This window comes from Oryctolagus cuniculus, chromosome 9 (assembly GCF_964237555.1).
Source record: "Oryctolagus cuniculus chromosome 9, mOryCun1.1, whole genome shotgun sequence".
In the NCBI taxonomy this organism is placed as follows: domain Eukaryota; kingdom Metazoa; phylum Chordata; class Mammalia; order Lagomorpha; family Leporidae; genus Oryctolagus; species Oryctolagus cuniculus.
In genome coordinates, this window is record NC_091440.1 from 90,587,201 (window position 1) to 90,603,529 (window position 16,329).

The window sequence follows — 16,329 nt, forward strand, 5'->3', positions numbered from 1 at the left end:
AGCCATCCTAATGGATGTGAAGTTATATATCATTGTGTTTTTTATTTACATTTCACTATGAACTAGTGGTGTTGAACATTTTTTTTTGAAGAATTATTTTTTATTTGAAAATCAGAGTTAAACAGAAAGAGAGGGAAAGACAGAAGGAGATCTTCAATCCACTGGCTCACTCCCAGATAGCTGCAACAGCCAGGACTGAGCCAGGCCAAACCCAGGAGCCATGAGTTTCTTTCAGGTCTCCCGTGTGGGTGGCAGGGGCCCAAGTACTTGAGCCATCATCTGTTTGCAGCAGCGAGCTGGATCAGAAGTGGAGTAGTGGCTGGTGATGCGGCTCAATAGGCTAATCCTCCACCTGCGGTGCCGGCACACCGGGTTCTAGTCCCGGTCGGGGCGCCGGATTCTGTCCCGGTTGCTCCTCTTCCAGTCCAGCTCTCTGCTGTGGCCAGGGAGTGCAGTGGAGGATGGCCCAAGTGCTTGGGCCCTGCACCCCATGGGAGACCAGGAGAAGCACCTGATTCCTGGCTTCAGATCAGTGCGGTGTGCCGGCTGCAGTGCACCAGACACAGCGCACCGGCCACAGCGGCCATTGGAGGGTGAACCAATGGTAAAAGAAGACCTTTCTCTCTGTCTCTCTCTGTCCACTATGCCTGTAAAAAAAAAAAAAAAAAAAAAAAAAAAAAAAAAGGAGTGGAGTAGCATGGACTTGAACTAGTACTCTAATGTGGGATGTGGGCATCTCAAGTGTGGCTTAACTCACTGTTAAGTGATACCAAAGTTGCAAGGAAGTCATTAGCTAATGGCATAAATTCAGGGTGCTTTGTAAACTTAAATCCTGTAATAGTGCTATTATTAAACATTTTGCCTCAGCCTTTGGGAAAAGTACCCATTAGTAGGAAAGAGGAAAAAAAAATCAAGGAGCCACAAAATCTGTAAGCGGTAGAATGTAAACACAGATATTACCTTGAACAAGAAGTAATTCCCATTTTATCCGTAGATAGAAGAGCAAATGACCAGGCTGCGTTCTCCAAGTTGCCACTCTGTCTCTGTGAAATGGCAGCAGCTAAATCTGGACGCACCTGAGCCCCTGCAGGCCCCAGCCCAGGTGCCCTCCTTGTTCCACAACGACCGGCTCCTTGTCTATGGATTCATCCCTCATTGTACACAGGTAGGAGGGTGCACAGCAGGTGCACCACGGGGAGAGCCATACGTTTTGCTACTTTTTCCCCTCTGGGTGGCAGATTTTCTCCTTCCGGGGACACAGCCAGGGGTCAGCCTGGGCTCAGAGAGGCTTCTGACTCATCAGACACTGGGGTGACAAGCTAATGACGAGGTAATGTTTTTCCTCTGTCCCAGGCAACTCTGTGTGCACTCATTGACGAGAAGGAATTTCAGGCCATGGTGTCCACTACTGAGCTTCAGAAGACAACAGGGACGGTAAGAGTCAAACGAACTGTGGACCGAAAGTTCTGTGTTTTCTTATGTGGGCCTAATGCTCCATGTGTTTCCTGTGTTGTATGTGATATTGAGCTTGATCACGTGTACACACAGCACACAGGGACAGTGCTGAATACGTGGGTGACACCAGCTCTGTGCCCTACATCTTAATCCACCTCTGACTGTTAACTGCCCAGACTCAGCCTGTGTCCCAGGAGGAGAGGGCACAGTCCCACGGGATTGCCCCCAACTCAGACACTCGTGGGCCCCCAGGTTGCCCACACTTCTGTCTGCCTCAGCTACAAACTGCAGATTCCCACTACCCTCGTAACGTGCTGTAACAGCTCACAGAGCTCAAGGAACACTTCCTCCCTCTTCCCAAGTTCCTGTGTTACTAGGATGATACAAAGCACACATCCAGACAGACAAACGGGGCGAGTCTGGAAGGGTCCCCAGTGCTGGAATTGCTGCCCCCAGGGAGCTGGAGTGTGCCACCCCACCGCCTGTGGATGTGTCCAACCCACAGGCCCTCTGGGCCTTCAGTCGGGGTCATCACACAAGAGTCGCGATGGGCTCACTGACCCCTGTGATTAACTCTGCCCCTGGAAGTGGGCTGAGCAAGTCCCAGTGCTCTAATCTCTGGCAGAGCGGGGGGGGGGGGGGGGGGGGGGGGGGATCCTGGGGGACTTCCAGAACACAGTCTTATTAACATAGATGTGGGCGTGGTTGGAAGGAGCCAATAGAGAGTAACCCTTTCAGCTTTGGTGTCTCTGGAGGGGTTTCAGGATCCGAGAACGAAAGATCAAATGGAGCAACAAATGCTCCCTCCCTTTTTCTTTTAAACATTCCTTTATTTATTTGAAAGGCAGAGTGACAGAGAGAAAGAGAGAAAAACAGAGCTCTTCCATCCACTGGTTCACTCTCCAAATGTCCACAACAGTCAGGGCTGGGCCAGGCCAAAGGCAGGAGCCAGGAACTGCAGCCAGATTTCCCATGTGGGTGCAGGGACCCAAGGATGTGGGCCATCCTCTGCTGCTTTCCCAGGCGCAATAGCAGGGGCTGGATCAGAAGTGGGGCTGCCAGGACTCGAACCGGCGATGTAGTTAACCTGCGGTGGCGCAGTGCCAGTCCCTCCCTCTTACACTAAGGAAGTCACAGTGTATTCTTTAGTAGGTGTGTGCCAGGAAGTATGGACAAAGACCAAAATACATCTATATTATGAGATTACAGCATCACAAGCAATCACCAAAAAGCTTGCGGCATTTGCCTTAGTACTCATCCACTGTAGTTTTGACCTTGAAAACTCCTGAGCTGTCAATTCTATCTATGTACTTTGTTATTCATAGGATTATTTGTATAACCAGGTAAATCATATTCTGGTTATTGCTGTCATTCAAAAATAAGATACAGCTTACTTTTTGGACAGTGAATCAATATAACTGACTTAATATTTGCCAGCGACTTAATGTATGGAATTGAAGGGAATCTTGTTTTAAAAATCGAATCTAAGGGGGCAAGAAAGCCAAGGATTTTACCTGGAAATGGGTCATTTTCCATAAAATCACAGTCTGGGTGCTGACCTTCCTCTGTGACTTGTGATTATTGAAAGCAGACGTTACCATTTGAGACCCGTTCCTCTTGTTAGTCTGAGAGGAAGCATTTCACCTGCAGGTCCTGTGGCCCCTGCCCTGCAGCATGGAGACCCCATTCCTGGCTGCACACCCCCAGCACCAGCTTGGCTCCTCCTACAGTGGAAGAGCAGTTATAAATTGTCTGCAAAATGGCCATTGATAGAAAAGGCACATCTCAAGGGACAGAAAACAGAAGAATGGTGGCCAGTGGTTGGGGCCAGGAGACTGACCACAGAGGTGGTTTTTGGGGTGAAGGGATGTTCTGTGTCTGCATTTTGGGCATGGCCACACAACACTATACTTCCGTGAACACTCACCCAATCGCACTCTGGTAAAGGGTAAATTCTACCACGTGTAAATTATACCTCAGTTTTTACAAAAGAGTGTCCTACATCTTGGATGAGAAGCCATTTGAATCTCTCTCACCTTTGTTGCTTAAACACAGATGATTCACAAGCTGACGGCGCGAGCTCTGATCAGAGATTACGAAGATGGCATTCTCCATGAAAACGAGACAAGCCATGAGGTTCGGGCTTTTTTTCATAGAACCCATAGAATCGCTTGTTTTAGCCAAGGGAATGTAAGGTGAGGACAGCTGTGTGGAGAAGAACGTGCTGTCCGGGGAACATCCACCCCTGCTTCTGTGACATCCGGGCCTGGAGTATGGGTGCTTCAAGAATGTTCCTGGAGTATGGGTGCTCCAAGAATGTTTGTTGAAGTTCGTGAAAGCATGGATGTCCGTGCCTTCCTGAGAATTCTGTAACCTTTTACCCTGCACAAAGAGACTGCAGTGGCGCTCAGCCAACGTTCATTGAGTGCCTATAATGGATGTCATCTCAGCTGTCCTGTGGTAAGGACCAGGGGCAGGCCGGTGGGAGACCTGCCTAAGGCACCCGGCAGAGCCAAAGGCCACCGTGTTCCCTTCTTGCTGTGTAGATGGACCCGGGCTGAAGGTCTCACCCATCGAGCCCAGCCTGGCAGTTCAGCTGGTCACCCAGGGGCTGTTATCTGAAAGAAAGTTGGGGAGTGTTGGTGTTACGTGCAATCCCAAAGGAAGGTGCCAGATGCCGTGGAGGGCCAGGTACCCTGACGGACAGGCACGGCCGGTGACAAATGGCCTCGCGCTCACTCTGGTCTCCTAACAGCCTTGGAGCACAGCTTTCTGTTCTGTTTTGCTTAAGGCCCTTTTATCTCTGGAGACAACTGACCAGGCCCTGCCTGGGACCATCCTACACTGCGCCCTCTGCCCCTTCAACGCCTCCATGGACTGAGGGCTCTCGCCACTGGTGGGTGCTCTTTATAAACTCCAAGAGCTGGCTTAACAGGAGCTCCTCTTCTGTGGCTGAGCTAGGTCAGCTGACCCCGTGTTACACGGAGTGTTGGGTCACCTACCTGACAAGGCCCTTAACCTAGCATTCAGTTTGACGTGCTTATTAGAAGGAGGCTTACTTGTCATAGAAAAACACCAATTTAGACTAGTTAATGCTCTCTTTAACCGAGCGTGTGTAGCTAGACTCAAATAAAACGGGTCCTGGTTTCTTTGGTTTTATTCTCTCCTAGATGAAGAAACAAAGCTTAAAATCTCTGATCGTTAAACTCAGTAAAGAAAACTCTCTCATCACACAATTTACCAGCTTTGTGGCAGTTGAGAAAAGGGTATGTATTGCTAATTCGTGGTTACTTTATGGTATTTACATCTTACGGAAGTGGCTCTCGCTCTGATCTTGTGAAGGGCAGGGTGGGGGAAGCCAGCAGGCCTCCTGTCCATCATGGCCTCCACCAGGATTTCTGATGACCTCTCTAAATGCTTATGTTATCATTTTAATGATATGATTATTAATTAGCTACATATGTATTCTCAAGGTGTCCTGCCATTCTGTTACATTTTTGGCACTTCTCATCTTTCATTAATCTGACACTTCAAAAAAGTAGATAAGGCCTAGGTTTCCCTTCCCCCACCAAGACGCCCTTTCCTCTTCATGAGTAAGAAACCCACGTGCAGCACTCAGCACAGCTCTCAGCGGCACCCCTCAACTGAGGGGCCTGTTGGTGCCTCTTTCTCTCAAACCCGTGACCCAGGCCATGAGACCCAACCTGACAGACAGACCCAGTGCAAATGCAACAACCACAAGGCTTTAGAATGTGTGATCATCATTAATTTGAGAATGGCAGTTTTAATTTAACCCCAATGTGATTCAATATAGGATGGTAATGAGTCACCGTTTCCTAATACACCAAACATCTCAAAACTGATTGCTGAAGAAGATGTGGACTTTCTGCCTTACATGAATTGGCAGGAGAAGCAACCAGGAGCCAGCACAGCGCAGGTGAGCCCTAATTACCAAGTCAGCAGAAAATGCACTTTCATAGTTCCACGACAGAGCTCGAATAGCACCCTTGTCACCTGCATCTACAGGTTGTCTCCTTGATGAGGGAAAAAACACACCAGTGTAGCAGCAAAGTACAAAACGAGAATGACTATGGCTATGCTTCGTTCATGGGCAGATTCACTGCCACACAGCCAGCCAGTCAGGTAACAGGAGAGGACTTCAAAAAGTTTATGGAGGGCTCGGTGTTTGGGGCAGTGGTTAAGACACCACTTGGGTTGCCCACATCCCATCTCAGAGTGCCTGGGTTCTACCCTGATTCCAGCTTCCCGCTAATGGGCATCTCGGGAGAAGCTCGTGATAGCTCCTGGAGTGGGTCCCTGCCAGCCACATGGGAGACCCAGATTGATTTCCAGGTTCCTGGTTCCAGCCTGGCCCAAGCTGTTGTTGCAGGCATTTGAGGACTAAGTCAGTGGGATGAAAGATCTCTCTCTGTCTCTGTCTTTATTTTTGTCTCTATTTCTATTTCTGTGTGTCTCCCTCTGTATTCTTTGCCTTTTAAATAAGATAAAAATAAATGAATAAATAAAATTGTTTTAAAGTTCATGGAAAAATGGAATTTAAGTTTCTTTTGCTGCAAACAATTTTGAAATCGGTGCAGTTTTCTCATATTGTACATTCCACATGAACTTTTTGAAGATCATTTTTTATTAAAGATTTATTTATTTGAAAGTCAGAGTTACAGAGAGGCAGAGGCAGAGAGAGAGAGAAAGGTCTTCCATCTGCTGGTGCACTCCCCAGATGGCTGCAACAGCAGGAACCGTGCCTTTCCAAAGCCAGGAGTCAGGAACTTCTTCTTGGTCTCCCACGTGGGTGCAGGGGCCCAAGGACTTGGGTCATCTTCTACTGCTCTCCCAGGCCATAGCAGAGAGCTGGATCAGAAGAGGAGCAGCTGGGACTCAAACCAGCGCTCATATGGGATGCTGGCACGGCAGCTGGCGGCTTTACCCACTCACTGCACAACACCAGCCCCTCTCATTTTCTTAATATTGCCAGAAAGACTGACATAATTTACTTCAAATTATTTGCTTATTTTCCGGCTCATTTCCACACTACGATTCTGTTCAGTGTAACATTTGGACAAGTCACTTCTCCGCGGGAAAGGAGGGGTGGGTGTCCACGGTTCTGATTCTCGGATCACAGAAACACCTTTGGAGGTGTTGTTGCTGCTGTTCTCTCCAGAGCTCTGCGTCCTTATCTATAAACCCAGGGCTCCTATTGAAACGTCCTGAGTACCTCGGGTGCCCTGCCCGCGTGTGCTGACGACCCTGACTGCGATCCCGGGGTCCTTGGGACGCCAATCGCGGGGAAGAACGTTCACCTGACCCTTCATTTTGTTCTGTTTTCCCCTTCAGCGCCTTCCTTCAGTATCTGCATGCGATGAGGAAGTGCAACCTAAATATTTGGTTAAAAAGAAACTGAAGCGGCGTATGTTGCAGGTCCCTGAAACAATGGAAGAGGCAGACTCAGATTCACAGCTATTGGCAGAACCTCTCACACCCTATCTTGGATGTGGAGATCCGGAAATGTTTTTGGATTTAAGAGTGATGGATTCACAACAACAACCAGAAATCACAGTGCAGTTAGACAGAGGCGTGCCAGAAAATGCAGTTGCTTCCAGCTTTCCTGTGGGGGCTGCAGCCTATGGCTGCTCCGCCATGCCTCCTCCGCCCCCTCTCCCTGGTGCCTCCTTCGCTTCCAACAAGGGTCGTCAAGTGTTTGCTTCCAGATTTCTTTCGCTGGCTGCAGCCAGTGACTCCTCCGCCATGGCTCTAACGCTGCCTGTCTATGATGCTCCCTCACCTTCCTACATGGGTCCTCAGGTGTTGGCTTCCAAACGGATTGCTTCCAGCTTTCCTTTGGCGGCCGCAGCCGGTGGCTCCTCCTCCTCTCCTCCTCCACCCCCTCTCCCTGATGCTTCCTCCTCTTCCCGCACATGTCTTCAGGGCCCTCTTTTTGGTTCTTCTTTCTCTTTTGATTCTCTTTCTCCTTTCAAACACTCAGACCCACCAAATGACGGCCAGCGCCCTGAGACCAGCAGCTTGCTTCAGTTGGAGTCTTCTCCCAGTCCGCTTCGCCGGATCCCCAAAGGGAGGTTGTCCTCTCTTAGCTTTAGGAGGTCTAAACTGTCGGAGTTACCTGAACCTCTTCGAGCCCAAAGTAGCAGGCTTAATGTTAAAAACGCCAGCCCCGGCCCACATTCGCTGTTCGCTCGTCAAGGCCCTTCTGTTGGTCCCACCGGCCCCCGTAGTCCCTCTTACAGCCCCCTTAGTCCCTCCGTTTATTGCGCTCAGAGCGTCAGCTCACCAGTGCTCTCAGTACACCAGCGCCCTCTCCTGTCCTCTCTTCCTGCCAGAGCTGCACCGTCGGGTTCTCCCACAGGAGGGCTCTGTGCTGATGACAGGTCTGTGGGAAAAGACAGTGATGGATTAGCAGACATACCTATGAGTGAGGTGTTTGCAGACGTACTTATGAGCTGTGAGTCTTTCGACGTGGAGGATCAAGCTGATGAGACCGAAAGGGACTTCCCATTGCCTCTACCTTGCCTGGCAAAAGAAAGAAAAAAGGAACAAAGGGACTTTCAGGCAGGAGAGAGAGGGGAAGCCGTGGTCCAGGAACAGAGCCGCAGGAGTGCTGCGACGTACACGGAACTCTTCAGTCTACAAACCGAGGTATTTGGCCTGCTTCGCTGTAAATGTGTGGTTAGTTGGCTTCGTGGTTAAGCAGTGCCGCTCAGAGTAATCGGCCATCAGAACTGCTGGTTACCAGTCAGTCGTAAAGTAAGGGATTTGTGCCAGTGCTGAGTCACGCTGCTTTCTTCATCAAGAAACTCTTGCTTCCCAAACCCACCAAAACCACACCAGCTAGCGGATGGGAGCAATATGTTTAATAATGACTGGTGCTTGCCCATTAACTGTTGAGCCAGAACCTCATGTTGGTGAATTTTAATATTCCTCAGTTGACAGCGTCCCTGAGCAGATCGTAGGGTAAGACCTTAATTCCCTAGGTGCTAGAACTGATGAACTGCCCTTCATACACATTTTCTATTGTGAAGCAAAACAGAATGCTATAAATGTACTCTAGTTATTTTTCTTTAAAGATGTATTTATTTGAAAGAGTTACAGAGAGAGAGGGAGGGAGAGACAGAGAGAGAAAGAGAGAGAGAGAAGAGAGAGAGCGAGCTTCCATCCACTGGTTCACTCCTCGAATGGCTACAACAGCCAGAGCTGGGCTGGTCAGAAGTCAGGCGCTTCCTCTGGGTCTGCTTTGTGGGTGCAGGGGCCCAAGGACTTGGGCCATCCTCTACTGGTTTCCCGTTAGCAGGGAGCTGGATCTGAAGTGGAGCAGCTGGGACTGAAACGGGCACCTGTATGAAAAGCTTTACCCGTTACAGCACAGCGCCAGCCCCTAGGTATTTTTGCATGAGTTCTTGGGAATACAGGAATTAGTCGACCTGTAATATTAGATTAGATCTTATCATTCCATTTGTTAAACTAAGAAACACTCCAGGAATTGAGCTCCTACGCTGATGCTAAGACCCCATCTGACCTCTGTAACTGTATTGACTTAAGGTAATTTAATAAAGTGGAAGGGGCTGGATTTAGCATAAGATTAAGCATGAGTCCCAGTCCTACCACTGTGTGACTTGGGGCAAGTCAGGTCACCTGTGTGAGCCTCAGTTTCCTCATCCACATAGTGGGGATATAATGGCGTCTACCTCACAGAAGGGTTTTCCGGTTGAAATAGGACGGTCCCAGCTGCCCACCTTCCCTGCCTGCGAGGATCAAGTGCAAGCCGGCAGGAAGAAGCAGAGCAGCGCTGCCCACAGAGCAGAGGGTGGGCCCTGCCGCCAAACTCCAGGGGCTCCAGTCCTGCTCTACGACACAGTACGCTGTGACTTTGGACAAGGCGCCCACCCTCTCCCTGTCTCCACATCCTCACCTGCAAAGTGGGTAAACGATAGGACCTCCACCAGGAAAGTGCCTGAAAAGACAGAAGAACCGCTCCCAGGGGCTAGTTCTGTACAGGTGGCCCCTAGCATCGCTGCTGTTAGTTTTCAGGTTTCTGCCATAGATCCGGTCACCTGTGACCTGTGCAGGATGGGACCCTCCTTCCTGCTCTCTCTCTTAGTTCCCAGAGGGCCTAGGGTCTGTCTCTTTCAAGGTGAGGATCCCCAAGCCCAGACTTCTGCATTCTCCTATGCACATGACAAGGCAGGCAGGGGACGGTGGGCACAGGGAGGATAGTTTAGAAGAGCAGGTTCAATATAACACCTTTGTATTTAGAAATATGTTGCCATCATATTTCAGACTACCTAAGGGCTCACTTGTAATGCTTGAACAAAAAGAATCAGGCAGGCGTCCTAGTGTGCGTGATGAACAATACTGTTTTCTGCTCTTTGATACCTGTGAAGACAGGCCTTACGCCCAGTGCTGAGGAGGTGGAAGGGAACTTTCGGAAGCGCTGGATGAGTTGCGGCGTTGTTTGCAGTGGTGGTTAGTTATAAACTGACGTCCAAGCACGGCAGCTTGCACATTCTAAAGATCCGAGGCTCTTTTTTTTTTTTTTTTTTTTTTTTAATGTCAGTCATACCTTGAAAAAGAAGCCTTTAAAGAAAGGAATCATGCAATTTAAAGTTGGAGGAACACGGGTTCAGAGTATTGTTAGGAGGAAACAAATGTGTAGTACCATTTTTAAAAAATCTCTACACCTGAGCCTCTTTCCAGATTTTTTGTAAATGCCACCATTTAATGTCTGTAGTACTTATGGTATCCCAGACAAGATTGTGTCCTAGGGTGTGAAGACCCTTGATATCTAGGTAATAAAAGCTTTTCAAAAGTCTTAATTGTTGAAATTGAAAAACATGGAAATTTATTTACTACTTAACCTCGTTTGTGATGAAAGTTTAATAATGTGACTTAAAACTTGCTTCTTAATTTCATAGGATGGCTTCTGGAAACTTACACCCAACCTAGGATTTATTTTAAACTTCAATACAAATGTTTTACTCAGCTTTCTTGAACAAAAAGGCATTCGCTCTCTGGGTAAGTCTCAATTTTTCTGTTCACTTAAGGCACAATAATTGTTCATTTTTCCATTCATTCATAGGTATGTGCCTAATTGTTATAAATTTTTTAAAGGTTTATTTATTTGGAAGGCAGAGTTGCAGAGAGAGAGATAGGCAGAGGTAGAGAGAGAAGTCTGCATCTGCTGGTTCACTCCGCCAGATGGCCACAACAGCAGGAGCTGGGCCTATCCAAAGCCAGGAGCCAAGAGCTTCTTCCGGATCTCCCATGTGCGTGCAGGGGCCCAAGGACTTGGGTCATCTTCTACTGCTCTCCCAGGCTATCAGCAGAGATGCTAGATCAGAAGTGAAGCAGCCGAGTCTTGAACCGGCACCCACATGGGATGCCAGCACTGCAAGTGGTGGCTTTGCCCACTATGCTACAGTGCCAGCCTGTGGGGAGCAACTCGGACTAGACTAAGTTACTGGAATTAAGACTTATTCTATGCATCTGCTCTCCCACAATATGGCACTGGGAGAGGAGTAAACAACTTCTACACAGCTGCCTCCAGTTCGACCAATAACCTGCAGGAGCTGATCCTGCTCCTGATTGGAGGAGAGCAGCGTACTCGGCATGTGGGTAGCAGAGTTGGGATTGGTGGAAGAGGACTATAAAGGAGGAGAGAGATAACATGCACCAGGAACATCTAAAGGGAACATCAGGATAACATCTGAGCAGCCCCCGAGAGAGAGCCGGCCGGTGGTGTGCCGCTCCCCCGCGGAAGTGGGGAAAGTGGCAGGGGGAGCCGCCCTTCCACGGAGGTGGAAGGGTCGGCAGCCAACCTGGGAAGGACCAGCAGCAAACCCGGGAAGGGCCGAGCAGACAAAAGAACAGCGCAGGGTCCTGTGTCGTTCCTCCGCGAAGGGGGGAGCGACACTAGCCCCTATAAATTATTTTGTAAAGAAGTTAATTAATACAATAATTATTAAAGTTGTATATGAATGGGATTATATTTGTTAAATATCAATGGAAATAGGAGAGTAGTTTGTAATCATACCTTAACCACTACTTAGGGTGTTATATGTGCTGTAAACAACAATCCCACAATCTTAGTAGCTCAACACCATCGAATGTTACCCACCAGGATGGGTGCTATCATGCAACACTCCTGCTAATGCGCCTGGGAAAGCAGCTGATGACCTAAGTGCTTGGGCCCCTGCACCCATGTGGGAGATCTGGATAAAGCTCCTGGTTCCTGGCTCCTGGCTTTGGCCTGGCTCTGCCCTAGTTGTTGCAGCCATCTGGGGAGTGAACCAGCAGATGGAAGATATCTCTCTCTCTCTCTCTCTCTCTCTAACTCTCCCTTTCAAATAAATAAATAAAATATTTTAGAAATATATTGCTTGCCCATATCAGTCAAATATTGGTCAGCAGGGAAGTTCCTCTCCCTGTAGTCACTTACAGACCCTGGCTCTTTCTGCATGTGGCTCTACTATGTTCAACAGGTAGCTTGAAAATTATTCTGGTAAAAGCAAACAAGAAAAAAGATTACTGTGGTATCTTTCACTTAGTAGACAGGAGGAAGAAAAGATGGTGAGAACCAGTCACATGGCCCCACCTGGGAACAAAGGAGCTAGGGGCTAGGGGAACTTTTTTGTTTGTTTTTTTAGTTTTGTGCCCAGGAGAGACAACAGTTTTGACAACAGCCAGGCTCTGCTGGAACCAGTTTTGTGTTGTCAGGACAGCAAATGCAGAGGTCCTGGGCATCTTCAATCCAGCAATGGTTTGGAGGTCAAATGCTAGCCCTGAGATAAGAATTTGTATTTATTCTGGGGGCGGCGCTGTGGCACAGCGGGTTAACACCCTGGCCTGAAGCACCGGCATTTCATATGGGCGCCGGTTTGAGTCCCGGCTGCTCCACTTCCGATCCAGCTCTCTGCTATGGCCTGGGAGAGCAGTAGAAGATGACCCAAGTCCTTGGGCCCCTGCACCCACGTGGGAGACCCAGAGAAAGCTCCTGGCTCCTGGCTTTGGATTGGCACAGCCCCAGCCATTGTAGCTATTTGGGGAGTAAACCATCAGATGGAAGACTTCTCTCACTGTCTCTCCTTCTGCCTCTGCCTCTCTGTAACTCTGACTTTCAAATAAATAAATAAATCCCTTAAAAAACAAAGGCCTGTAGAACAGTCAAAACCAGGCAGAGACTGGAGGATGATGCTCAAAAGAAAGGAAGCAAAGCAGGCCAGCCCCACATTTCCCAGCTTCCCGCCTGGGGGCACCTAGGTTGAAGTCTTAATGGGATGAGGACACAGGGTCAGAGTTCAAGGTGTCAAAGTGACTGCAAAGTGTGAACATTCTAGAAAGAGGTAGGTATTCTGGTGCTATGGGTTAAGCCAACACGTGGGACACCCACGTCCCACATCAGAGTACCACGGATTGAAGCCCACCTCCCCTACCCATCCAGCTTTCTGCTAGTGCACCTGGGGGCAGCAGATAATGGCATAGGACTTGGGTTTCTGCAACCCACTTGGGAGACTCAGATGGAGTTCCTAGCTCCTAACTTCAGCCTGGCCCAGCCCTGGCTATTGTGGGCATTTGGGCACACACACTTGTGCAGCTACCAGATGGAAGATCCCTCGGTCTCTCTCTCTCTCTCTGTCATTTATTCAGATAAATAAATCTTAAAAAAAAAAATAAAATTCCTAGGAAGGAGGTAGCCACACAGAGGAGGAGCTCTGAAATTCCATGCACATCCCCCTCAGCTTCTTGGCTCCCTTAACCCACGCGTTCCCAGGCTGTGAGTATAAGGAAACCAGGAAGAAAAGCTGGGAAGCCCAGAGCTGGGCCAAGGTTTTCAGCTGCTGCCTAGGGCTGGGAGACAGAGTCTGGTCTTCAAAGGATGTCATGCACCCCTGGAAACATCATGAAGGCCTTCTCTCTCTCCTTTTTTGAAGTTCTATTTATTTGTTTTTATTTATGTATAGAGACAGAAATCTCTCACCTGCTAGTTCACTCCCCAAATGCCTGCAACAGCCAGGGCAAGGCCAGGCTGAAGCCAGGAGTCTGGGCCTCAATGTAGGTCTCCCAAGTGGGTGACAAGGACCCAATTGCTTGAGCCATCACCTGCTGCCTAGGGTCATACCCCTTGATCAAGGACTATATCACAGGACAAAAGGAAAAACCAAAATAGGCCCACCCTAGCAGAGCCAATAAAAGCAAACTCTTCACAGGTCCCACTAGAACAAAACTGGACACTCTTCAAAGTAGGATGGCATAATCCAGGGTCTCTTATAAAGAATCATCTAAATGTGCAGTATAGAGTGGAAAGAAAATGTATTTAACCTTGCTTCTTGGATCTCCTTTTTCCCATTTTATTTGAAAGGTGGAGTGATGGAAAGAGAGGCACCCAGGCACTTTGCTAGGAATGTGGGCATCTTTTTTTCTAAGACCTTTGTGGCTCTTGCTTTTTATTATTATTTGTGTGTATTTGAAAGAGAAAACGAGAGAGAGAGAGAGAGAGAGAGAGAGAAAGAGAGAGAGAGAGAAATGTTTTCCATCTGCTGGTGCATTTACCAAATGCTCGCAGCAGCTGGGGCTGGGCCCAGGATGGAAGCAGAAGCCAGATGTCACTCCCATGTGGGTGACAGGGACCCAAGTATTTGAGCCATCACCTGCTGCTCTCAGGGTCTGCATTAGCAAAAAGCTGATCTTGGAAGCAGACCTGGAATCTGAAGCTGGCACTTGAACCCAGGAACTCCAATACGGGATGCTGGTGTCCCAACCAGTATCTAAACTGCTGGACCAAACTCCCACCCTGACACTGAATTTTTTTCATCATACTTCATGTACTTCATGCCTCCCTGGTTACTGAAGGTGGCAGGGGAGGGACTTCTGGAACCAGTCTACTTTCCTCATAAACATCTTGCTGTGATAGGCATGATTCTGTCATCCTCATTTTTAAACTTAAATAGCAATCTAAGTACCTTGATAGAGTTTATGATGTAGCCCTATGTTATGGTTTAATAATAATAGTATATTCTTTAATGGAAATTGTGTACATGGGCACAGTTTGAGATGCAGCCCTGATGGAGGTCTTTCCTTTTAGGTGTCAACGGGAGAGAATGTCTCCTGAACCTGATTGCCACGTTGCTGGTCCTGCAGTTTCTTCGCACCAAGTTGGAACAAGAGGGGATTGTCCTGAAGTCGTTGATGAAATTGGACGTGCCTTCTGTTTGCAGGTGGCTTTTGGGATAGCAATAAACAACACGTGGATATTCAACTGTTTCTTAAATAAGCCTTGCAGAGTGAATTTGTTGAAGGGTGGCAGAGCTGCCAAGTCTCCTGTGATAGGCGGGGCTGACCCAGGGTTCTGGGTCTGCAGACCACACAGGAAACAGGCTCTGAGAGTTTACCTGTAGCTCATGCTGCAGCACAGGTCTCCCAGCTCCTGGATAGCTCTTCTTCACAATAGTGTGTTAATCCTGTGTGCCTTCAGGAGATCCATGACATAACTGTTGGGCCCAAGCCTGTTCCCAACAATTGCAGGGTGTGGGACCAAGAGGACAAATGGAAGCCCACATGCTCGATGTCTAAGTATTTAGCAGTTATAAATCAGACTGGCACACTACTAAGTAAAATGTGTTCTAATCTTCTACCTTGACAAGTACAACTCTGTAACCACCTGGGAGGCCAGGGTCAAAGTTAGCCTTCATTTGACCCCTCAGCACCATTAGAGGCCTTCAATGCCCACATAAACACCACACATCACCCATCACAGAGCCAGGCACACCAGATGCACTTGACTGCCCTGCAGACCTAGTGACATGTTAGCACCATGCAGACCCAGGAGGGCAAACAAGGGGACTCTGGCCATCTGCTCAGAGAATGCTGTGACTCAAGGGTCTACAGGAAGGCTATGGACTATTTGAGAGCCTTTTTGCAGGCTCTGGGCTCTGGGTGGGCACATTTCTCTCTCTCTCTCTTTTAATTAATTTATTTATTTGAGAGTCAGAGTTACACAGAGAGAGGGGAGGCAGAGAGAGAGAGAGAGAGGTCTTCCATCTGCTGGTTCACTCCCCAGATGGCCGCAACAGCCGGAGCTGCGCCGATCCAAAGCCAGGAGCCAGGAGCTTCTTCCAGGTCTCCCACATGGGTGCGGGGGCCCAAGGACTTGGGCCATCTTCTACTGCTTTCCTGAGCCATAGCAGAGAGCTGGATTGGAAGTGGAGCAGCTGAGACTCGAACCTAAACATTATGCAAATTACACTTTGAAATATTTGTTTTAAAATTACTGTAGCTAGTCTTTTTCGCATTACCTTGTAACCTCTTTCTGTGCAAAGGTCTTTACATATTACTAATTAAATGAAGTCCGTTTTGACAATTTTTTATGTGGATGAGTTACTTTGCAAAATGGAAAATTGACATGAATTTCAAGAGAGGCCACCTTTGGCTAACAATTTAAGTCATGGCTTTTCTTTCTCCCTTTCAAAATCGTTTGACTAATTTATCACAGCTTGCTCGAAAATAACATTTTTCTGAGTTTGTGAATCAAACATAGACAGGTAAGATATTCGGAAGTGAGAAGTGATCAGTTTTCTTTGCCTTTTTTTTTAATTCAGTTGTATTTTTTAAAATATTTTAGTATGTTATTTATTTTCACTTTATTTGAAAGGCAGAAACAGAAACAAGAGCCTGGAACTCAGTCCAGGTCTCTCACATGGGTGGCAAGGACTCAAGTACTTGAGCTGTCATCTGCCTCAAGGGGCGCGCATTTGTAGGAAGCTGGATCCAAAGTGGAAGAGCCCAGGCTTGAACCAGGCACTCCAATAATGCACGTGTCCCAAGTAGCATGTTACCCACCATGACAAATGG

The 16,329-nt window shown here is 48.1% G+C and overlaps 1 protein-coding gene across 1 annotated transcript in view; it reads left to right on the forward strand.

Moving 5' to 3' along the window:
* Nucleotides 1-16,329, forward strand: part of PARP4 (poly(ADP-ribose) polymerase family member 4) — a 91,927-nt gene that overhangs the window by 71,557 nt on the left and 4,041 nt on the right. Inside the window, exons 26-33 of the mRNA XM_008259954.4 lie at nt 995-1,165; nt 1,354-1,434; nt 3,511-3,591; nt 4,626-4,721; nt 5,270-5,392; nt 6,808-8,124; nt 10,398-10,497; nt 14,564-14,696. Of these exons, the coding sequence (XP_008258176.3) occupies nt 995-1,165; nt 1,354-1,434; nt 3,511-3,591; nt 4,626-4,721; nt 5,270-5,392; nt 6,808-8,124; nt 10,398-10,497; nt 14,564-14,696 (2,102 nt within the window). The remainder of the gene's footprint in view (nt 1-994; nt 1,166-1,353; nt 1,435-3,510; nt 3,592-4,625; nt 4,722-5,269; nt 5,393-6,807; nt 8,125-10,397; nt 10,498-14,563; nt 14,697-16,329) is intronic.